Raw genomic sequence first — 23,217 nt, forward strand, 5'->3', positions numbered from 1 at the left:
GCATCTTCACTAAGGCTCAGTGGGGGTCACGGGGCAGTGATCTTGTTTTGTGGGGATTGAGGGGGAAGGACACAGGGAGGGGGGACAGAGTAGGGGCTGCATAACCCCTCCCCAGGAACTTGTCCTGGAGGTAAGCAGGGATTGGTGCTGGATGGTGCTCGTTTACATATTTTCAAGTATGCTTACGTATCATTTATATTCAGCCTTGGCGAGAAAGGTAGAGAGAAAAGGGACATTGGCATCAAGTGACCTGGCTGTACCTCTCAGGGACTGTTATTTACGTCTCTGAGTCTCAGTTTCTTCATCTATAAGTAGGGCCAACTATACCCATTTGGGGTGGTTGTACAGTGTAGACACACTCTCAGTGTGAAGAGCATGTTCACAGGTGTGCACTGTGTCACATGAGCTGGGATGTCCCCAAGAGGTGAGTCCAATATTGTTGCCTTTCTGATGCTCATTTCCAATCTCCCTCATCTCTGAGCGGAGACTGGCTCACAACTCAGCAGGGAAAGAGGAAGAAAGGAAGGGAGGGAATGAGTTTGAGTCCTGAGCGGGCTGCGGGTGGCCTTGGATGAGCTGGACTGCAGGGGGCAGGGCTGCCACTTGTCTGTTAGCTAGCAAGGGTTCCTAGTACTTCATACACGGCTTGGGTCAGGTGATGAAATACTGAGTGCCCACGGCGGGTGCAGAGGGGCACAGGCCTTGTCCTCATCTGGCCTCAGTTAGGAAACAGAACCCCCACTCCCTGGGACTGGAGGTAGGGTGGGTGGGTGAACACCACGGCCCCCACCCCCAGAGCTCCATGTCGCAGCGTCCCTGGTCCTACTGAGGCAACCCACACCGCCACACTTGCAAGGCCCTCCCTCCTGCTTTGATGGATGGAATTTGCTGGCCTAGCTCGAGCCTCCTGTCTTTCAGTTCTGTTTCCAGCTTGACAGATCTGAAGGTGTCAGATCCAACAGGGGCTGGTCACCTTTCTGGCATGCAGATTGCAAACTTGTACAATACATGCCCAGAAACAATCAGTTGTAGAGAGAGAAATGGCCTGTTTGACCTAGGCCAAAGGTCCTCTAGCTATTCCTGGGGCCATGGGTAGGCTGGCTGGGGTCTGAGGAAGGGATCATGGCTCCTGAACCCCCGGCTTCTCTGCTGAGGCCATGCCCCTTCACATGCACAGATGAGGGCCACGAAAGAATAGCAAAGGCAGCTGGGCGCAGTGGCTCACGCTCGTAATCCTAGCATTCTGGGAGGCTGAGATTCACGTGAGGTCAGGAGTTCGAGAAATAGCAAAGGCGTGTAGGCCAGGAAGGGCCTGGTGGGCAGCTGTTCAGGTCCGGGCCTCCAGGAGCAGGAGTCACAGGGCAATAAGGCCACTGGGCAGAGCCTGCCCTTCCCTGCCCACATGCTCAGGCAGCCTCCTAGGGTCGGCCAGTGGAAGCCACTGAAGGGTCACAGGGGAGCAATGTGGTCTGATGTGTAATTTAGAAAGATCCCACCAGGTGGCCAGAGGAGGGAGGCCAGACACAGGGAGACCAGGCAGAGGCTGTTGCAGCATCTGGGTGGGAGAGGGTGGGCTTAGGTACAGATGCAAGGGTTAGGGAGGCAGAAGGGGGGGCGGGTGAGAGGGGCAGGCATGGAGGAGGTCCAGGGCCCCAGGCTACTTGGGAGACACAGCTGGAATGGGGAAGTGGGAGGAGGAATGATGATCTTTGAGGGGTCAGAAGTCAGGAGGCGCCTGGATTGGCTGTCACCTGGGAACAGGTGACCCTTAGGGGATCAACCGAGAGAGGAGGGAAGAGGCAGTGAAAGTCCGGGTCCTGGGGGGTGGGCAGGGGAGGAGGGACACCAGAGGGCTCTGAGAAGGACAGTCCCACGAGCAGGAGGGGAGCAAGAGGGTGGTGGCCTGGGACTTAGGGCAGAGAGAGGAGAAACAGATGAGGGATCAAGCAGCTTAGACCTCTGGTTGGGCCTATTTCTTAAAGCGAATGTGGTTAAAGCTGCAGGGACTTCCTTGTCGGTGCTGACCTTTGCCCTGGACATTGTCTTTCCAAGACTCCCAGAAAGCCCAGTCCTCCTCCTCTTGTCCTCCTCCTCTCGTGGTGGGGCACAGGCAGCCTCAAGCTGGGTCACCACCCAGACCTCCCCGAGGGCCACCGAGCCCTCCTGGAGTGCAGGACAGACACGGCAGCATGATCTGAGCAGAAGGGTCATCACGCTAGCTTGCTCGGCGTGGGTAGGTGGGATGCTATCGGCACAGTCCAAGCACCTAAGTTAAACAAACCTACCTAGGGGCGAACTGAGTGAATCATCGGGTCCTCCCCTCAGGCCCGAGGTCCCCAGCTCCCTCCACGGCTGTCTCTTTCTTGCCCACAGTCAGGTTGGCACCTGGCGGGCAGGACCCCCTGAGCACCGGCACTCCCTCAAGCCCTGTCTCAGCTCTCCCTGGCCCTGAGCCTCACCTGCCTCCCCCTGCTCGCTGCTAACTCCACCCCATGCCCCTCCCTTCCAGCTCCCACCCTCTCTGGAGGACACCCCCACCTCAAATAAAGGCAAAGTCTCTGCCGCCAGAAATCCCTAGGCCCTTGCCTGAAACACCCCTAGCGCCCCAGCCTCCCTGCTTAATGCTGCTGCCCAGGCCCTGCCCCGTCCAGCCCTGGGCGTGCCTGTCAGCCGGCGCCGGCTTCCCTCTCAGGGGACCCCCACACCGCCTGCTGTCCACCCGCTGCAGGCCCCGCTCAGCCCCGGGACCGTGCACCAACCAACAGAGGACCTCCTTCCCCGCGTCTGTGGCTTCCCTGTGCTGCCCCTGGCCCCAGAGCACCTCTTTTCGAGCAGAAACAGTTTCCACTGAAAATGAAGGCCGACCTTGGGCACAGGCAGGAATGGACTTTCTCAGTCCGCGTTCACGGGGCGAGGAGCCCGCTGCCTGCGGCGCTGGACGGCCACACGGGCAGGTCAGAGGCCTTCAAAAGCAAGTGGCCCTCGGTTCAGCCTGGGCTGTGGCGTCCTCTCTCAGGCGGGGTTCTGGCTGGTTCTCTCAGAGCCAATGGCTCCCACAGTGCCGCGTGCAGAGGGAGGACCCGAGTATAGAAGTGGCCTGGGGTCGGAGGTCTCTGAAAGGGCTCAGGACAGAGGGACAGGGGCCTTGACCCTCAGCGGTGAGACCAGCCCTGAGGCCCGGCCGCCCAGGGCCGCAAGGAGGGCGGGCGAGGCGCTGACAGCTGATGTCATTTACTAGTTCCCACTCATTTGCTTTCTAAGCTCTGCGTACCTTTCCCTCTAGGACTCAGTTTGCTCAATGTTCTTTGCTTAGAAAACTTTAGGCTGAATGTGAAATGATTCCCTTCAGAGGAAAGCTAGCAAGTCTGTTCTGTCTTAGGAAGGTTTGTCGTCTTAATCCGTGTGCTCTGGTGCCTTGAAATGCCCCCACACTGCTCAGCCGGCCAACCCGTCCCGGGAGGAAGCGCTGTGCTCGAGACACAGGCGGCACGGGGTCTGCCTAACCCCGCTTTTGTGTGGACTTGTGTTTCAAATTCTGCTCCCACAGAAAGTATGTTGTCATTCCTCCTTGAGCAAAGGATGTTCCGAGCCGTGTTCGGCTCATGAACCATTAACGTCAGCCTTGGTGTCAGGGAAGCGGGGACTTTGCTGGGACAGAAGCCACATGAAAGGAACCCGAGAGAAGCAAGACTCCTCTGGCCTCCATGCTGGGGAGGGTCTCCTGAGGGTGGAGGTGGCGCTGGCCAGCCGTGAGCGTGCTGGGCCCCCCCGCTCACACAGCAGACACCACAGAACTCACCTGCTGCAGGTCACATGAGCTGCCAGGACTATTCGAAGGCCCAGTCCAGGCACAGACTTCGGCACCCAGGCAAGCTCAGAGCACTTGAGGTTGGAGGCCTTGCCCGGCTAGGTGCTCAGCTGTTGGCTGGTGGCCTCCTGGTTCGGGCCGCTCCAGTTCCACCTGCAGCGCCCCCATGCAGAGATGGCCCTGTGAACAGGGTGGAGACCTCAGGCCCCAGCTTCATCCTGGAGAGAGCCTTCACCCCCGGCCTCCTCTCCTGTCCCGGGCTCAGCCTCCGTGAGGGCACAGGACGGTGGGAGCCCCATGGCCTTCTGCTCCAGCACACGCTAGGCAGGCAGACCTGGTCGCAGGCAGGTTCTTGAGCAAAATGTAAGGGACAGTCAGAATGAGGGGAGGTACAACTCAGGGTGGCTCAGGCGTGGGGCTAGGTGCCAGCCTCCATCCAGCCTTCTCCTTGATGGCGCCCTTTGTGGTCACTAATAGATGACTCTGGGGTGCAGGCAGTAAACCGGGTCTTCAAAACTCAGCTGCCCCCCTGGGATGGGGCCACTGCCTGTGTTACGGCAGCACAACGGCCCGGACAGGGTTCCTGCTGTTTTAGACGTCAGATTGGCTCCTGCACCATCCCCGGCACGTGCACCCCCATTCTGCCTTGAGATTTGCTTTCCAATCACGCCCAAATCAGCTTCAACTGGGCTTCCTGAGTCCTGCCACGAGAACGCCGAGGCCGGCTGGCTGAGGGAGCGCCCCAGAGCTGCTCACAGCTTGTTCCTATTCTCAGAAACCACGCGATGCAGTCATAGCACCTGTGGAAAGTTTCTTTTTGAAAATTTTATGGCCCCTTTGCCGGCACTTGGATTCTGCAGAGGCCTGTCGCTCGGGTTTGCACAAACAGCCCACACAGACAGCTCTGATCAAGTCCTGCCAGGAGACGGAGGCCCCAACGTCCCCGGCACCGTCTTTGCCCTTCGTCCGGGAGAGCAGGGGGCCCTGTTCGTAAGGCAAACCAGCCTCCTGAGGAGGAAACTTCGAAGGCTCCGGCTGTATCCCGAGGCCCTGTGCGGCACAGGGATTCACAGTAGCAGCAGTGACAACAGGGGTCGTCCTCGCGATGAGGCGGGCACCGCACTCGGTGCTGCACAGGTTCACAGGGTTTCTCTGGCTCCTCTGAGACACCGGCACCGCCCCCCCCTGAACGGGGAAGAAAACAAAGCCCAAAAAACAAGGTGAACAAACTGGCCAAGCCCCAACAAGAAGAACTGAACCCCAAAAACCGAACCCAAAAGTTCGGCCCCCAAACGCCGCCCGCCCAAGAAGCCCAACCCGGAAGCAACAAGGCCCGCAAGCCCCCCCCGGGACTCAGGAGGGAGCCTCCACTGTGCCCAGGAGGAACCCCAGGGGGAAGCCCAGGGGAGCCCCAGGAGGTTTGCGCAGGAGAGGAGCTGACAGAACGGAGGTTTAGAAAGATCACGTAGCTAGTTCACGTTAGACAGGATCCCTTCAGTAGCAAGTCACAGAAACCCAACTCAAAGTGACTGGAGCAAAGAAAAGGGGAACTTGCTGAATCATTAATTAGAAAGTCTGTGGGTTGTGTGGGCTTCAGGCACAGAGAGATTAGAGCTCAAAGATGTCACTAGGACTTGATCTCTTTCCTCAGTCCCAACGTCTATTTTGAGACCTTGGATTCACTCTCAAGGAAAGCTCCAGAAGCTTCAGGCTCTTAGTGCTTTCATCTAGAGAAAATGCAGGCCTCTTTCCTGAGGGGTCCAGAGAGTTCCAAGGAGAGTTTAGACCAGTCGGGTTGTGCGGCCATCCAGCTTGGGGTCAGGGGCCTGGCCCGGCTCGCTGCCCTTCCCGGGGAGTGCAGCAGGGTGGTCCTTGGGCCTGTGTGGTGCCAACAGACGCGATAAGGGTGACAGTCGGGGGCGCGCAGGGCAGGGAGGGCTTCAGGGAGAAAGAGGCAGGTGCTTTGGACCTGGGAGGATGAACAGGCATTCAGCCGCCACACACCGTGTCTGTGGGAGTCACCGCGACAGCACACGTGTTCATGCCAGGCCCTCGGCCCCAATTCTGCCTGGGATGTGACTTCCAGGGATTCGCCGGGGTTTGTCTCACCCACATCACTCAGAAAGGCATCCTCTTCAGCCTTTCTTTCCATCCTCCCGGCGACAAGTTGCCTCTAAGTTTCAGCAGCTCAGGGCTCGCGTTGCCATGCCAACTCCTCCTCCGCAGGCATCCAGGCAGAAATGGGCCGGCCCGATGCAGGTGCCGCTGGTGGATGCAGGCACGCTCAGGTAATTGGATTGGAGCAATCCACGTGGCCTTTCCTGCGGAAACCTGAGGCTTGGCCCAGCTCCGGTGTAGACGTGGGCCTGTGGGCACGGCAAGGACGCGGAGGGGGTCTTTGCTCCAGGACTCCTAGAGCAGGTCCAGCAGGCACGAGGGCAGAGCAAAGGACAGTACAGGAGGGACAGCCCCTCCTGGCCTCACGCCACGGCAAGCCCCAACCTGCATCACTTTGCAGAAGCCCCCAGGCCCAGCGATCCCTAGAAGACGGTGCAGGCTTCCTCAGTGGGGCTGGAGCTTGCCTCGGCCAGCAGAACTAAGTGGTCTGGTTTGCTCACTTTCCCGCCACAGGAGAAATTCAAATTCAAAACCAGTGTCCACCTAGGACCCTTGGAGCCTCTGCGCAGGCAGGGCCTGCGCACCACACGCCTGCCAGGTCCGTTTCCCAGGGAGCTGGGGTGGAGATGTCTGTCTTGATGCCAGTGGTATTTGGCATCCAGTAGCAGCAGTGCTGAGCACCCCAGCCTGGCCAGGCCCGATTCCTGAGGGTGCCCTCCCCCGGTCATGGCAGATCAGCCCTGGGCCCTCAGCTCAGGCCTCTGGGCAACACAGTGGCCCCCCTCCCCTTCCCACGCTGTGGTGCCTGCAGGACCCAGACCAGCAACCAGGTGTCTCGGTGCTGGCGGCTTAACTGCAGCCATCAGTAAGTGGTGGAGGGGCGCCACGCAGAGCTGCTTCCTGGCACTGCCCCACGCCTACCAGGGTGGCCGGGGTTCTGGCCTCCTGGGTCCTGCCTAGGACTTGTCCACCTCTTCCCCTCCCATCTAGACTTAGGGTTGTGTGGGTGCCAGAGCCTGGGCCCCGAGGAAGCACATCCTGCCCTGGCCACCTCTCTGAGGACTCAAGGATTCCCTGAGCAGTTGCCAGCCTCTAATGTCTAGCTCTCCTCTTTCATGGGGAAAGTAATTAATGTGTTGTTGACTGTTTACCCTCCTTCCATTTCGCTGAGACAAAATAATTAACCACAGAGCTTTAGAAACTGGCCCCATCGGTGGCAATCCCTTTTGTGTCTCCTGTGTCAGCAGCTTCTGTGCGGAGTTGTGGGGGCCATACGTGGGAGCAGAGCAGGTGGGCAGCACCTGGGAGGGCACCTCCTGTCCAGGGGGTCTGGACAGGGACACGGGGGCAGCAGGAAGGGCCGGGATGCTTGGGTCTGCCACACTCTAGAGGATCACTGTGGGGCCACCTCAAATCCCATCAACGCCTGGATGGGGACCAGAGACATTCCTCTGCCCAGCCCAGGAGAGGCAGAAAGCTCCGGCCTGGCCACTCGCTGCCACTGCAGGCAGGACAAACAGGAGCTTGCCCAGAGGGTTTCTGGGGTCACAGCAGGAGTGAGGGGCACACGGGGCAGCTGAGGAGGGAGTCTCTCTCCTACGCTCCCCAGTAGCCCTGTCCCAGCTAATAGTAGACCCCAACCCTCATCAGCTAGTGTTGGGGACAAGCCACACAAGAGAATGGAAGGTTTGAGGACTTCCTCTCAGGGACCCTTTGATGAAGTGAGGCCACATCCGCCTCTGACCCATGACAAAGCCCAGCTGCCCTGTGGGACCCGGGTCAGGTCTGCTTGGAGGGCAGCATGGTGCAAACAGGACAGACCCACCCCTCCAAACCCTTTCTCCAGAGATGTCACAGCCAGGGCTCAGCCTGCGCAGCCCACGCCACTGCCTTAGATCGGGCCTGACTCCCGACGCAGTGGCGGAGCTCCTCGGGGCCACACAGCCCCACCTGCTCCACCTGCCCAGCCTCTGTCACCCCTGAGGCAGCAGGGTCCATTCATTCCTCAGCCGGTCACTTGTTCATTTGCTCTTTCCCGTCCCAAGACGGGGGCCACACCCTGGGCTCAGCCATAAACCGACATGTGTCCTATTGGCACCCACGGCCCATTAGGAGGCCCAGACGTTAAACAGCCCCAGCTCTTGGCAGGATGACAGCACAGTGTGGAGAGGCTTTCGGGGGTCACAAGCTGCCTTGGATGGGGTCAAGGAAGACCTCCCTGAAGAGGAGGCACCTTGGCTGAGCCCCGAGCCATGAGGAGCGTCCGGCAGAGAGCCCGGCAGGTGCACAGGCCACCGGGGTGCCGGAGCCCCTTCTGCCAGTGGAGTGCAGTGGGGGGATGAGGGACGAGCTGGTGGGGCGGGAGCACAAAGGGCCCCTGCACAGAGATCGGGAGACTGGACTCTGTCCCCTGGGACAGTGGGACCACCAGAGAGAAAGAATCAAACGTGTTTAGGAAGCTCCTTCTGAGCACTGGGCAGCGGGTTCGGGGCTGTGGCTGACACTGAGGACAGCAGCACGGCGCTGGGTAGGGGGACCTCAGGGGAAGACAGTGCTGGCAGGCCAGGCTGGTGACCTCAGTCTGCAGAGATGAGGGAGACTCGGGAGAGGGCCCGCCCTATGACACTGGGGCGACATCCAGGTGGCCCAGGTATCTGGCCTGGACCCCTGCTTTAGGACCTTGGTGCCAACTGCAGGGACTACTGGGGGCTAGGGAGCCTTGAGAGACCCTATCCTGTCCCCCCTGCCCCCACTGGCCTGGTCCCAGCTGGCCTGGCAGAGACACAGGTCCCTGTGGGCTGCCCCATGTCCTCTCACTGCACCAGCACCACACACGAGGCCTGCGAGCCTGCTGAGGGCGGCCAAGCCCCCAGCCTGGGTGGGAGAGTGAGTCGCTGTCACTCCCACTGCAGGCTTGATGCTCTCACAGCAATCGCTGGGGTTTGATAGAAAGAACGAGGGAGCAGACGTCCTGGAGTCTCCCGAGCCGGAGGGCAGGCGGGGAGGGCCTGGACTCCCCATCCCTGCTGAGCACCGAGCCATGAGCGCTGGCCACGGAGTGAGACGGCACAGGTCCCAGATTTCACCAAGGCCCAGCAAAGAGTTCAGTCCCCTGGGCTCCGTCTAGGTGGCTCGCTGGGGTCTGCATAGGCACACCGCTGCCTGGAACTGGTGACCTTCCAGTACTCGCGTCAAAGTGATCTCCCCTGGAGAAAGCAAGATCCTTGTGAAACGCGTTCATCAGCCAGACACAGCCTCAGCTTAGGTTCATCTTTACACACTGAGCCCGGAAGATGGTGGCTGCAGGGGTGTGCTCGGGCCATGACATGCCTCACAGCTCGGGCTGGCAGGAAAATAGCCACCTCCTCTCTGGCCAGAGGCACCAGCCCCACCTCCCCTCCCTCCCCCTGCAGGGCACCTCTGCTGCCCCTTCTTGCCAGATGCTCCCAGCCTGCTGGGCAGGCAGACATGGTCCGAAGCATCTGGGATATAGACCAGTGGGCCACTCCCAAGGGGACGGGCCCGTGGTGGAGGCACCTAAGCCACCTGGGCAAGGGGGAGGCCCAAGTTCCTCTCTGAGGAGGTGACTTCTAAGCCGAGTCTTAAAAGAGAAAGGGTGAGCAAGGCCGCAGAGGGCAGAGGGCCAGAAACGGCAGACGAGGACAGGACAGTGTGTGAGAGGCGAGCACCCGGGGAAGGGCCAGGGGTACCAGAGGGTTTGAGGCGGCCTGGATGTGGCAGACAGAGGATGGACACCCCTCCAGCCGTCGTGGAGGCGGGCGGCTGACAAAGTTCGTGAAGCGTGCCACAGGCCCGGGCCAGCACGGGGCAGCAGGGACTGATGGGGGGAGGAGGAGGAAGGGTGTGGGGCAGGTGCCGGGGCAGGAGCGGGGCTGTGTCCAGATGGTGGGCGGGAAATAAGCAGCCCACTCCCTGGGGCAGGAAAAATCTAGTTACGCTCATACACGCTTCCACAGAGTGACCCCCACAGTCCCCAGAGGCAGGGCAAACACTCCAGACTCTTGTCTTTACTGATTTTACGTTCAGCACAATAAAGGCACCTGGTGGCCTCACCTGAGCAGAGCTCTGTGCCTGCTCTGAGACCCACTGTGGCTCCTGCACAGCCAGGGACGGGGACCCAGGGTGGACTTGCTCAGGTGGGCCTCGCTTGGGCTGCATCTTGGAGGTCACGCGGGAGAGTGGTTACAGCTTGGCTCAGACCCGCACAGCCCCAGGGAGCTTCTCCAAAAGTCACAAGGATTGTTCGGGCAACTCTGCCTGGATCCTCTCTGGGGGGCGGGAGGCAGAGGGGTGGGAGTGCCGGGCTTGCCGCTACAGGCAGGGCCACAGCCAAAGCCAGGCTGCGTGGGGGACGTGTGCGCCCTGGGGCCCTGACAGCCACACTGCCCTTTGCTCCAGGACTCTCTGGCCCCTTTACTCTGCTGTTTGTTCACGCTCTGTCCTGACCTGGTTGGCACTCAGTGACAGGTGGCTGTGATCGTGGCCCCTCTGACCCAAGGTCACCTGCCTGCCCATTCCAAACATAGCTCTGGCTCCTGATGGGCAGTCTCTAGGGTCCCCAGCCCGGCCCCCATGTGTCCACAAAGCTGTGCCCCTCTGAAAACCAGAGCAATTTTCCAAGAAGTTAGGTTATAAGGTGAAGATGGTCAGTCAGGGACAGTCATGCCACCAAGCTGTTTACTCCAAGAGAACAAAACACACACAGGAAACAGAGTGAGCTGGTGCTGTCTCCGGGCCCCCAAACGCCAGTGGGAGCCCACTGGCTCTGGCCTGGTCTCAGAACAGCACTGCTCATGTCGTAGGAAGCAGGAACGGGGTGAGCTGGGACAACAGCCCCAGTGTCCTACCTGCTTCTCCGAAGGTCACCAAAGCCCCTCACTTTCTGTCTCCGCAGGTTCTCCCGCAGGCGTTGGCGGCCCAGCATGGCCCACTGAGGTGAACCATGACGGGCTGGCCCCCACGCGCCGCTGACCATCCAGAGTCACATCTCACCAGGAGGTGACCCTCCTCCGGCTGTCCCCCCAACTCGCCCACCCCCGCCAGGAAAGTGCCCGCACCTGCCACGGACACCATGTAGGAGGGCTGGCCGCGGCGCCCAGTGAGCTGCGATGGTTTTGTACACGACCCCCTTTCCTAACAGCTGTCTGTCCGCCCTGCACTGTGTGTCCTGGGCCCTCATCTTCCCATGTTACTGGCTGCTGGACCGGCTCCTGGCCTCCTTCAAACCCACCACCTACGAGAAGCGCCAGCAGGCGGACGACCCGTGCTGCCTGCACCTGCTCTGCACCATCCTCTTCACGCCCGTCTACCTGGCCCTCCTGGTGGCCGCACTGCCCTTCGCGTTGGTCGGGTTCCTCTTCTGGTCGCCCCTGCAGTCCGCCCGCCGGCCCTACGTCTACTCACGGCTGGAAGACAAGGGCCTGGCCGGCGGGGCAGCCCTGCTTGGTGAATGGAAGGGAACAGGGGCCGGCAAAAGCTTCTGCTTCGCCACCGCCAACCTCTGCCTCCTGCCCGACTCGCTCGCCAGGCATAACAACCTTTTTAACACCCAAGCACGGGCCAAAGAGATAGGGCAGAGAATCCGCAACGGGGCCGCCCGGCCCCAGATCAAAATCTACATCGACTCGCCCACCAACACCTCCATCAGCGCGGCCAGCTTCAGCAGCCTGGTGTCTCCGCAGGGCGGAGACGGAGTGGCCCGGGCCGTCCCCGGGACCATCAAGAGGACGGCCTCTGTGGAATACAAGGGTGATGGCGGGCGGCACCCCAGTGACGAGGCTGCCAACGGCCCGGCCTCCGGGGAGCCGGCTGACGGCTGCGGCCTCGAGGACGCCTGCATCGTGCGCATCGGTGGCGGTGGCGAGGATGGGGGCCGGCCACCTGAAGGCGATGACCCTGCCCCTGGGAGCCAGGCCCGAAACGGGGCTGGCGGGGGCCCGAAGGGCCAGACACCCAACCACAGTCAGCGGGACGGGGACTCGGGGAGCCTGGGCAGCCCCTCAGCCTCCAGGGAGTCCCTGGTGAAGGCGCGAGCCGGTCCGGACGGCGGCAATGGGGAGCCGGGTGCCAACAGCAAGCTCCTGTACAAGGCCTCGGTGGTGAAGAAGGCGGCCGCACGCAAGAGGCGGCACCCGGACGAGGCCTTTGACCATGAGGTCTCAGCCTTCTTCCCCGCCAACCTGGACTTCCTGTGCCTGCAGGAGGTGTTCGACAAGCGGGCGGCCACCAAGTTGAAAGACCAGCTGCACGGCTACTTCGAGTACATCCTGTACGATGTCGGGGTCTACGGCTGCCAAGGCTGCTGCAGCTTCAAGTGTCTCAACAGCGGCCTCTTCTTTGCCAGCCGCTACCCCGTCATGGACGTGGCCTATCACTGTTACCCCAACGGGCGGAACTCCGATGCCCTGGCCTCCAAGGGAGCTCTGTTTCTCAAGGTAGGAGGCCTCGGCCTGGCCTGAGGACCACGCGCCAGACAGTCCCAGAGCCCTGTAGGGAGTCCTCACCCTCGGGGGTGGGGCTGGAGTGGGAGGCCAACAAGGCCTTGCAGGGAGCTGCGCAGGAGGCCCCCGCTCGGGGACAAGGGAAACACAAACGTAGGGACAAGAACCACGACTCTGGGCACAGACAGAACAAGCGGGGTGATCATGGACCAGTTCCTCAGATCTCTGAGCCACCATTTCCCCATCTGCAAAATGGGGACAGGGTGGGAGTGGACCAGAGCCGTGAGGCCTCTGATAGTGCAGGTGGCAATGGTGGCCGTGGCGATGGTGGCAGTGATAAGGGGAGGAAGAGGAGGAGGAAGGGGCCTTCTCAGTTCATAGGAGGCAGTGAGACTAGTGTGGAGCAAGCACAGTAGGCAGAGATGGGACTCCCAGTCCCCAGGCCCATTCCCGCGCTTGTGTCACTGAGGCCATCAGCTTCACTGGCCTGGACGCCCCTCCCTCCTGGCTGTCATGCAGCTGCCATGCCAGGCTCTCTGCCCACCAGCCTGTGGCTTCACTTCCATAGTCACTAATTAAAGTGAATCATAATTATTTCTGCTAATTTGGATGCAACTGGAGGAGTTTTTAGACCGTGGTAATTTGGTCATTACACATTGAGCCTGAGACGCTGAGCGTCGACTTTTGTTCTCTATCCAAAAGCCGCTCTTGGTGCTTCCAGAGTTTTCTGAAGCATCGTTTGGCCAGTGGATGCAGAACAGGGCCTTCTGCTCCCAGAGGCAGCAGCTGCTTCGGGTGGGGGTTCTCTCCCTTGGAGGTGAGACACAAAAAGGGGGCTCAGCAGGGAGGGCTGTGGCTCCAGGGCCCACCTGGGGGGTTTCCCTCACTTCTCAGCTCCCCTCCAGGAGCGGCCGTGCTCAGCTGCCCTGGGGAAATGCTGGCGTGTGCGCCCAGCGCCCGCCAGGAGTAAGGGCTGGTGTCTCCTCCGAGACACCGGGCAGGCTCCTGAGGGCCCCGGCCCCCTGCTCCGGGTCGCTCGATGGCTCTGCCAGGCCCAGAGTTGGGGCCCTGGCTCTTCATTCACAGCAAGAGACGCTGACACTGAATTAACTCCTGTGACAGATAGATCCAGCCTTCCTATTTTGGCATATGGTTCGTTGGTGTTCTGTTCCATGGATATATTTTCGTCTCGGCAGCGGCAGTGCCTTTCTGGGGAAGAAGGGGATGTGTTATGAGGCCCAGGGTGGGAGGGTGCGGCTTCTAACTCCCACCCCATTGCTGACTGCTCAGAGGCCAGGGACCTCCCTGGGCCCCCCACCCCCCTGTGCAGGCCAATCCACATGTCCCCCTCCCTTCCTGGCACCCTGACCACTGTTCCCACCAAGGTCAGCGACAGTCTCCTTGGGATAGCCCCTCCTCTCCAGCTCTGCCCTGGACGTTCTTTTTCATCTTCTACCTCTTGGATCTCAAACTGGTCTGCAGCTATGTTTAATTTGGTGCATGCCATTAAACACTTTTCTTTGTATGGGCCAATATTTCAAAATCAAGATATTTCACATAAAACCCAGTTTGTAGCTTCTCTTGGCAGCTCCAGCCCTGCTGCATCCCACAGTGACCCCGAGCTGGGGGTTGGCCACCCCACTCAGCCAGCTCTCTTCATGTGCAGGTGGCCATCATGGCCCCAGTGAGTGCAACTCCATAGCCCCCACGTCTGCCCCTGCCGATGGCCCTCAGCCTGTCCCCGCCCAGATCCCTCCCCTGACCCCCAGCCCTGCATCTGCTGCCTCCTGGACACGTCCCCCACTCGCTCCAAACCAAAGTCACCATCTGCCCCGACCTGCCCCTCTCCCCGTTCCGCCAACCCTAAGCCAGAAGGACACCTTGGCTGCTCTGTGGCCCAGGCCCAGCCTGTCCATCCCAGCCTTTCATGTCACTCTCCGGTCACCCAGGGTCCACCTGCACCCACCTCTCCAACTGCACCATTCCTCTGCATCAGCCCAACTGTGGTTTCAGTGTCCTGCCCCTGCCTCTGGCCTCCTCCCATGCCAGGTCCAGCTCCCCTCCACCCTCAGCCTGAGCCCTGCACCAGCCACACACCCCCGCCAGGGCCCCCACACCCCAGGCCCCTGCTTGTCTTGGTCTCACCCTGGGCTTGGGCGAGCCACCCCGTGGAACTCTCCTCAGCGCCGCCCAGCATGAGCCGGTCTTTGCTTCACGGGCTCCTCGGCCCAGTGCCCGGGAGTCTTGCTGCCCGTCTGTCCCATCAGACAGAGCTCCTCGAGAGCAGCGCTGACCCCAGTGCGTCTCTGTTGGCCGAGTGCATGACTGTTTCTCCTGCCAAGGAGGAGGGACTACAGGAGGCCACAGCAGGGACAGGCCCAGCCAGAGAGGGTCCAGGACGCGGCGAGAACGCTGCCACTGCTCACTCGCTGTGTGTGGAAGGCAGCGGTCCCTGCCCCCCTGGTCACTGTGTGGTACTTCGGGTCCTTTAGGAAATGCGACTCTGCGCAGGAAGGAGCTGGAATCCCTTCTGCCCCACGTGCAGCCTAATTGCAGGCACCTGCTTTGTTGACAGTCTTTGCCCACCAGGACTGAAAGGCACAACCTCTCGGTGTGATTGTTTGTTTTCGCAAGAGAAACACAGGCCTCTGCGGCTCCTGAGCCCACGAGCCAGGAATCGATAAGTTCCAGCAAATAATAAAGTGGCTCTTGGCGAGATCACATGCCGATTAGGAGGGAGAGGTGGGGGTGACAAGAGGCAGCTCCGGCCTGTGTGTCTCCCTCGGGCAGGTCCTCCTCGCTGCAGGGCAGAGTCCACACGCATCCCCGTCCCTGCCCAGAACTCAGCACAGGGAGGTGACACTAAGTACTGAGTGAGAGGGTGACACATTAAGACCAACAAATGGGCGGCTGGGGAGAAGCAAAGATGCCAGCGGGTCGGACACCACGTGGCACAGACAGACAGATCCGATCTGAACCTGCCTTTGGTACCATCGGCCTTGTGACACTGGCCATGACTTTTCTTGTGGCCCCAATGTGTGCATCTATAAAAATGGCATAAATTGAGCATAATCTCAGTCGTCGTAAGGACCCAGTGAGGTAATGTCCCTGAAGCATGAAGCATACATAAGTGCTCCCGTGTGAATATTATTATTATTATTGAAGAGGAAACAGGCCGGCTGCCTGAGGAGCACAGCGGGTGAGAGCGCCATCATGTGGCCTTCGTGAGCATTGTGGTTCTAAAAATGTTTTTGCAGCGGGATGCAGCGATGGTCTGTGACGTCACAGCACCATTCTGGGGGTGGCGGATATCATTAGCCTGAAATTTGGGTCTGGTATATGGGCAAGGAGTGAATGGCGAACCCGTGGGCTTAGAAACAGCCCCAAATGCAGGCCAAACAGCCCGTTGTCAAATAGCCAGACATTCATCCCCGTGGTCTGGGGAAGGCGAGGTGCACACCTGGGCCTGGAAGGGCAGGAGGAAGGGCTGGAGAGCCGGGAGTGTTTGCGATGAGAAAGTCCGGGTGGTGAATAACACCAGCCGACTGCAGCAGCAAAAAGAAAGAGGCGACTGAGGCTCCCTGGAGCAGATGGGTTGTGCGCAGCTGCTGCTGTCCAGGCCGCTGTGAGTCCACACGTGTGGGGCTGCCACCTCCTGTGTGGCCCTCGGCCAACAACTGGGACAGGCAGCCTGGCCTCACAGGCCACCTCCCCCGAGAGCACCCTGGGTCTAGGGTCTTAGCGTCACAGAAAATCCAGTCTGGGATGGATTAGCAAGGTTTGGGGAAGAAAGCCTACAGATGAGGGGACGAGGGCCCAGCAAGGATCTCCAGCAGCTGTGTGACAACCAGAGGGCCCAGGAAAGCCCCCCACGCCCGGGGCCATCGCTTTGTGACCACCCCCAGCTCCCCCAACTGCAGTGCTGACAAGGGCTAAGCCCTGCCCTGGGGGTCCCACCCTGTGGGGCCAGTTTAGAGTTGTCTGTGGGGTACAGTTGAGTTGCTTGTTTGTGTTAAGCCAACCTTTGGAGACAGCCTGCCAGGGCTACCTGTTGGGGCTGCCAGGGGTAGGAGCACCCTCTTTGGGGAAGAGGTGAGCAGAGAGGGAGGACAGAGTCTGAGGACAGGGGAGGATGGAGGCTGGGCTCAGGATGGGGGCCGTGGGTGTGCACAGGGCCAGCCCAAGGCACGGGGCCTGGAGCCCCAAAGACACAGGCCACAGCTCTCGCCCAAGACTCGGGACTACAAGGCCCACAGCCTAGCAAGCAGATGAGGCGACTTATCATGCGTGTGATTTACCACAGAGCCAGAGGGGCCAGGGTGGGGGCATAGCAGAGGGCCGCGGGGTCTGGAGGGAGGTCGTCCCACTGAGGTTTCAGAGGGAAGGTGTACCAGGGCATGACCAGGTCTAGGCTGTAACAGAGCGGGGAGGGAGGAAAGAGTCGCCAGGCAGGAGTGGACAGGAACTGAGGGTCACACATGTGGACACTCTGGTCACCCGGAGATGGCAGGGGTGGGGAGGAACTCTGCCGTGGATTCTGCATTTCCCCCCACGAGGCCTTGCATGGGTCGCCATTGGCACTCACCATGCCATAGGCTGCTTTTTTTGTTTGTTTTTTTTTTTTTTTTTTTTTGAGACAGAGTCTCACTGTGTTGCCCGGGCTAGAGTGCCGTGGCATCATCCTAACTCACAGCAACCTCAAACTCCTGGGCTCAAGCGATCCTCCTGCCTCAGCCTCCCAAGTAGCTGGGACTACAGGCATGCGCCACCATGCCCGGCTAATTTTTTCTATATATTTTTAGTTGTCCAATTAATTTCTTTCTATTTTTAGTAGAGACGGGGTCTCGCTCTTGCTCAGGCTGGTTTCGAACTCCTGAGCTCAAACAATCCACCCGCCTCGGCCTCCCAGAGTGCTAGGATTACAGGCATGAGCCACCGCACCCGGCCTGTTCGTTTGTTTTTAATGCCTCTGCCTCCCACAGTGGGCTGTCAGCTCCTAGAAGCAGGACACGTCCTGTCCTTACCAGGGCCCGAGTCTAGCCAGGAGCCTGGCACAGAGCAGGGCTTGTGAGGGTTTGACCTGGTGAGCGGGTGGGAGTTGCCAGTGTCCCTTTGCACTCAGGGCAGTGGTCACTGGTGGGTGGTGGCACTGACACCTCCCCTTCCTCCAGGTGCAGGTGGGAAGCACACCTCAGGACCAAAGAATTGTCGGGTACATCGCCTGCACACACCTGCATGCCCTGCCAGGTAGGGTGGCCGGCCCACAGTTTTCTGGGGGTGGGGCCTGGCTGGGATCTGGCCGTGAGCATCATCGGCCGGTCCCTGTGCTTCTGCCCTACAGAGGACAGTGCCATCCGGTGTGAGCAGCTGGACCTGCTTCAGGACTGGCTGGCTGATTTCCGAAAATCTACCTCCTCGTCCAGCGCAGCCAACCCCGAGGAGCTGGTGGTGTTTGACGTCATCTGTGGAGATTTAAACTTTGACAACTGCTCCTCTGGTGAGGTCATGCTCCTCCCCACTCCGGCCTGCTACTCAGGAGGGCGTGGGCTCCAGTCACAGCTAGGAAAACCTGGGTTAGGCAGCTCGAAGAACTTCCTCCTGTTCATGAGAGCGTGGGTGGGATATTTAGCAAGACTATGATTTCTCTGCCCCCCCCCCCCAAAATCCTGGAACAGGAATTGCCCACAGTCTGCCTAGAAAGCTCAGAGGCCTCCTTGCTGGAGACAAAGACATGCCCTAAAAATGACCCTCTGCCAAGGAAGGCTTGGGGCCTCTGACACTCAGACTGAGGGAGAGTCCACTAACAATCCTCAGCAAGTTTTTTTTTTTTTTTGAGACACAGTCTTGCTCTGTCACCTGGGCTAGAGTGCTGTGGCATCAGCCTAGCTCACAGCAACCTCAAACTCCCGGGCTCAAGCGATCCTCCTGCCTCAGCCTCCTGAGTAGCTGGGACTACAGGCATGCGCCACCATATCTGGCCAATTTTTTCTATTTTTGGTAGAAACAGGGTTTGCTCAGGCTGGTCCTGAACTCCTGACCTTAAGCAATTCTCCCACCTCAGCCACCCAGAGTGCCAGGATTACAGGCGTGAGCCACTACACCCGGCCCTCAGCAAATATTTATTCATCTCTTAATTTTTGTCAGGCATGATTCTAACTGCTCTTCCATTAAGTCCGGTAACAGCCCTAAGAGGTAGGGCTGTACCATCCACGTGATGTGGAAGAGCAGGCTGAGACCCAGAGAGGTTGAATACCCAGCCCAAGGTCGTCACAGCCAGTAGATGTCTGAACTGGGATCCGAATCATGGGCACCATGCCTTAAACCATTTGGCGAAAAGACTATAAAGTTCATCATTGGTGCAATTTTGAATATTTGATTTAAATAACTGGCCTGTGAATCAGATGACTATGCTGATCTTACAGGGACCTCCTGGGGGTTTGAGCAGCTCTGAGCCTCCCGTGACCCTGAGGAGCCAGGTGTTAGGGAAACCCCAGCCTATGGCTCCTGTGCTCCTTCCACACCGGCCACAGCCCCCAGGGGACCGCGAGTGGGCTGGGACGATGCAGGGCCCTCGCTCAGGCCCTAGACCCCAGCGAAGGCTGGACACTTGAAGGCCTCACCTGGAGCACAGGGTGGTGCCCTCACCTGGGGGCAGCATGTAGCAGCAGTTCTGTTCACGACCCGGGAGGCATTTCTTGACAACAGTGGCGACTCCACGGTGAGCAGGGAGAACGGCGCTCCCACCCTGGAACACGCAGGACCACCAGAGTGAGGAAGACCTTCCACTGCAGCCGTGCAGGGCCGCAAGGCCATCAGTCCCCACATGCTGGCTCCTGCCCCAGCACCATGTCCCTGTGGTCCCGTCACAGTCCCATGCATGATGCCAACTCCAAATACTGGGCACTTCCGGGATCCTCCTGCAGCAGAGTGGGGACCGAGTACTCACAGGAAGAAGCTGTGGGGAGGGGGGTCCCACCCAGTCAGGCCCCACCCAATGCCCTCTGCTTCCCACCCTCCTCGATAAGTTGACCGGACAAACAGGAATCCAGGGCAGGTGACCTCCCTCTCTGAGCCTTGTGGGGTCCCCTCTTCTTGGGCCCGGGGCGCCCAGGTCTGTGAAGGGGGCAGGAGGCCCCCACAAGGGGCTCCATAGGATTGGAGAAGGCCTCGAGGTCACTGTCCCTGGAGCCCCAGAGGGAGAGGTGAAGATTAGAGTGCTGGGGGGCATTTCTCAAGGATGTGGAAACACAGGGAGAGATGAGCCACAGGCCCCACCTAGAGGCAGTTAGCTCAGGGACAGGGCCCTGGGGGCTCTGTAGGAGTAACTGACTGGAACCAGGGTGGTCGGCCCTTCGCACAGCCCAGCCCCCCTGACCGCCACAGCATTGTCTTCTCCCCGCACAGACGACAAGCTGGAACAGCAGCACTCCCTGTTTACACGCTACAAGGACCCCTGCCGCCTGGGGCCGGGAGAGGAGAAGCCGTGGGCCATCGGTAAGCTGGGGCTGGGGAGGGTGGAGTGGAGGCTGCGCTCTGCACGGGCTTCCCTTGAAGGCCACCAGGACCTGCCCCAAGGCCCCACCACTGGGGAAGGCCCAGTCAGCCGCCCAGGCTAGCGGAAGCCCTTGCCCACCCCACGGGAGCCACCAACCTGGAGGTTGCCTGGGTCCTGCCTGCAGTGACCCCTCTCGTCCCCTCCTCCCCAGGTACCCTGCTGGACACCAATGGCCTCTACGATGAGGATGTGTGCACCCCTGAGAATCTTCAGAAGTAAGTACCGCGCTGCTGCAGGCGGGTGGGGGGCCTCCAATCCAGATCAGCTCCCAGGTTGGGGACAAGGAACCGAAGCCCCCCAGGCAGTGGAGAGACAGGGGCTGGGGCGGGAGCCAGTGAGAGCCTCTGCTGGGTGGGAACCTGCTCCTCATCCTGCCTGGGAGAGCTGGGAGAGCTGGGAGAGCTGGGAGCTGGGCCGGTGGGTGGACCTCACGCCCCCACACCTAGGGCACTGGCTTTGCTAAGACTTCTCCAAGCAGCCAGGGGTCTCCAGGGGGCATGTCCTAAGCCAGCAGTCAGTCTGGGTCACTATGCTGGAGCCCCCCCTGCCCTAGGCCCGGCCTGCCTTTGGGCCCTGCCGGGTACAGGGAAGGGACCAGAATTTCCCAGAGCCAGCCCAAGGGTCAATCCCTGCAGATAAGCCGTGGGGTATGGCTTCTGCCGAAGGGAGCCCAGCAGTTTGTACCAATTAGGCAAATAAAATACCAGCAGAGATAACACAAGCCAATCATTCTCGAAGTAGAGACAGTTCCATTCCAGCCACACTTCATTCTGAGCCCAATGAGACTTCCATAAAGGACATATTTGAGCCCAATAGCAGAACCAATTTATAATTCACAGCCCAAGATTGCACAGAGTCACGGTGATGGTTCTTTGCAGCTAATCTAAGCCAATTAATTAGATTATAGACTAAATTTGAAACATCATCCTATGCCGAGAAAATTATCTTTTTATGAGATGATTAAAAAATGACTATCAGTAAGTCTCAGATCATTGATGCTGGAATTAATTATCAAAGGCAAAAGACAGTAATGGATTATACTTCTGGGCTATAACAACGTCTGAATGTCATTAGTGTATTTATCTTAACGCTGATAAAAACCTTGTAGAAACCATGTTTGCTGGCCTCGCCCTCTGGGCGCCCCTTTTGGTCTGTCCAGGCCTTAACCCATCTGGCGGCCTGCGCGGTGACTCTGGTGGCTGCACCTCCTGCCCCAGACACCAGCGCAAGCCTGCCCTCTGTGATGGGGGGTCCCAAGGGGGCCTTAGCCGCCTGCCCAGTGGTGCTCAGACCCCAGGGGACAGGCCAGCTGGAGGGAGATGGACGCACTGTGTGTCCCAGGGCAACGATGCCAGAAAGAGCATCAGAAGACCAGGATTCAGAGTGTCACATGCCCCAGCCAGCGCCTCACCTCCTTGCAGAGCCTTGCACGGCTCTCAGCACCCACGTGAGACTGCTTGCTCTGAGAATGGGACAGCCTGTTCCCTGACGTGTCTTGAGGCCCACAACAACCATTTTAGTTTCTGAGGAGAGAATGGAGGCTTGGGACAGGGTCGCACAGCCACTGAGGGACAAAACCACACGAGAGTTGAGTCCTCGGATGGGGCGTGGGCACTCCCCTGGCTCCCTCACCCGCCGCCAGGAGGAAACAACAGTCATAGGGGGTGTTCAGGGGATTCCAGGAGCGAAGGGTCCCCGAACCTCACAGCAAAGACCAAGTTCCCCAAAACAGGCCCCTGTTGGCTCAGAGCAGAAGGCCGTTCTGGAGAGCAGGCAGGGGCTGTCGTGTCTGATCCAGCCACAGCCAGGAGAGTTCAGAAAGGGAAACTGAGTGCTGGCCAGCCCAAGGTGGACACGGGACAACATGTGATTGGCCCCGGAGTGCCCGACTCAGCCAGGAACTTGCAGGCTCTGACTCGGCTTCTCTCCGGCTGGGCCCTTTTGGACCCACGGGGAGGACAGATCTTAAACCCAGAGGTCTGGCCTGACCCACCCTCCCCCACTTTGGGAAGAGACCAGAGCCCCACATTCAGGACTTGCCAGGCCCCGGGGCTGGCGTTGGGGGCTCACCTGGCTGCGCGTCTGTGTGCACAGGGTCTTGGAGAGCGAGGAAGGCCGCAGGGAGTACCTGGCGTTTCCCACCAGCAAAAGCCCGGGCCAGAAGGGGCGGAAGGACCTGCTGAAGGGCAACGGCAGGCGCATCGACTACATGCTGCACACCGAGGAGGGGCTGTGTCTGGACTGGAAGGCGGTGAGTCTGGGACGGGGCCCAGGCGGCCAGGGCTGTGCCCGGGAATGGCGGAACCCTGAGCCTGCAGCTCACCATGGCACCGAGTCTCCCTTGAGACCCCACCCCCCAGGCTACTCTCTTTGAAAACGAGACCTGTCGTCCCTCGTCCCTCAGACCTGTAGGGCCCCGGGATCCTCCAGGTCTCCCCACCCCACCTTCGGGAAGACCCGTGCCAACCCCAGACCAGAGGCATCACACCCGGGACCCCCAGGCTGCCACCCCTCCCCTCAAGGCCCCCCCTTTTAGGACACCCTCTGGGCCTAATCAGGATGCTTCTCCCCTCCCCCACGCAACCCAGGAGGTGGAAGAATTCAGTTTCGTCACTCAGCTGTCCGGCCTGACCGACCACCTCCCAGTGGCCATGCGGCTGATGGTGTCTGCAGGGGAGGAAGAGGCGTAGACCAGCCACATCGCCGCCCGCCGGCATCCGGAGCTGCGAGGCCTCTGCCAGCCCTCTGAGCCGCAGCCCATCCCTGGGCCACGTCCCCTCAGTGCTGCGGGGAGGAGGGCAGGAACCAGGAGGGAGCCGGTCAGGGACCGGGAGCCTGGAAGCAGCGCTGCTCTGGGCCCTCGCTGCGGACAGAGGAGTCAGGCTGGCCCGGGGAGCCCCCCAGCTGCCTAACCAGTGCCATTCTTTCAAAACGTGATTTTCTACAAATCTACAGCACAATCTAGTTTGTAACCCGGGGGTTAGTATAAGGACCGGGTTTATGTACTCTTTGTATCTCTTCTTAAGCTTCGTCCAGGGTTCATTATTTTTGTCTGCTGCCAATGTTGTCTCGCATGCCTGCACCCTCGCATGCACGCTGCCTGCATGCCACGTGCCACGCTGTAGCCACACAGACCCCTTGCTCGGGCCTCACCCAAGGCCAAACTCCAAACGCAATCAGAACCAGCCAAAGAAGCACTTCCTGGGCACGGCCGCCAGCTCTCCCGCTCCAGCCTGGGATGGCTCACCGCAAGGACCTGAGGGCTGTCTCTCTAC

At 60.0% G+C, this 23,217-nt stretch overlaps 1 protein-coding gene across 2 annotated transcripts in view; it reads left to right on the forward strand.

The window, feature by feature from the left end:
* SMPD3 (sphingomyelin phosphodiesterase 3, neutral membrane (neutral sphingomyelinase II)) overlaps window positions 1-23,217 on the forward strand; it is a 24,737-nt gene extending 1,520 nt beyond the window's left edge. The window contains exons 2-8 of one of the 2 annotated variants that reach the window (XM_012660475.1): window positions 10,842-12,381; window positions 17,559-17,634; window positions 17,729-17,884; window positions 19,792-19,881; window positions 20,094-20,157; window positions 22,037-22,193; window positions 22,531-23,217. In XM_012660475.1, the coding sequence (XP_012515929.1) occupies window positions 11,056-12,381; window positions 17,559-17,634; window positions 17,729-17,884; window positions 19,792-19,881; window positions 20,094-20,157; window positions 22,037-22,193; window positions 22,531-22,632 (1,971 nt within the window). In that variant the 5' untranslated portion in view covers window positions 10,842-11,055 and the 3' untranslated portion in view covers window positions 22,633-23,217. Of the gene's footprint in view, window positions 1-10,841; window positions 12,382-17,558; window positions 17,635-17,728; window positions 17,885-19,791; window positions 19,882-20,093; window positions 20,158-22,036; window positions 22,194-22,530 lie in introns of those variants that run through there. The other variant, XM_012660476.1, reaches the window with a different exon arrangement.

The sequence above is a fragment of the Propithecus coquereli genome, unplaced genomic scaffold (assembly GCF_000956105.1).
Source record: "Propithecus coquereli isolate 6110/MARCELLA unplaced genomic scaffold, Pcoq_1.0 Scaffold67, whole genome shotgun sequence".
NCBI classification, from domain to species: Eukaryota; Metazoa; Chordata; class Mammalia; order Primates; family Indriidae; genus Propithecus; species Propithecus coquereli.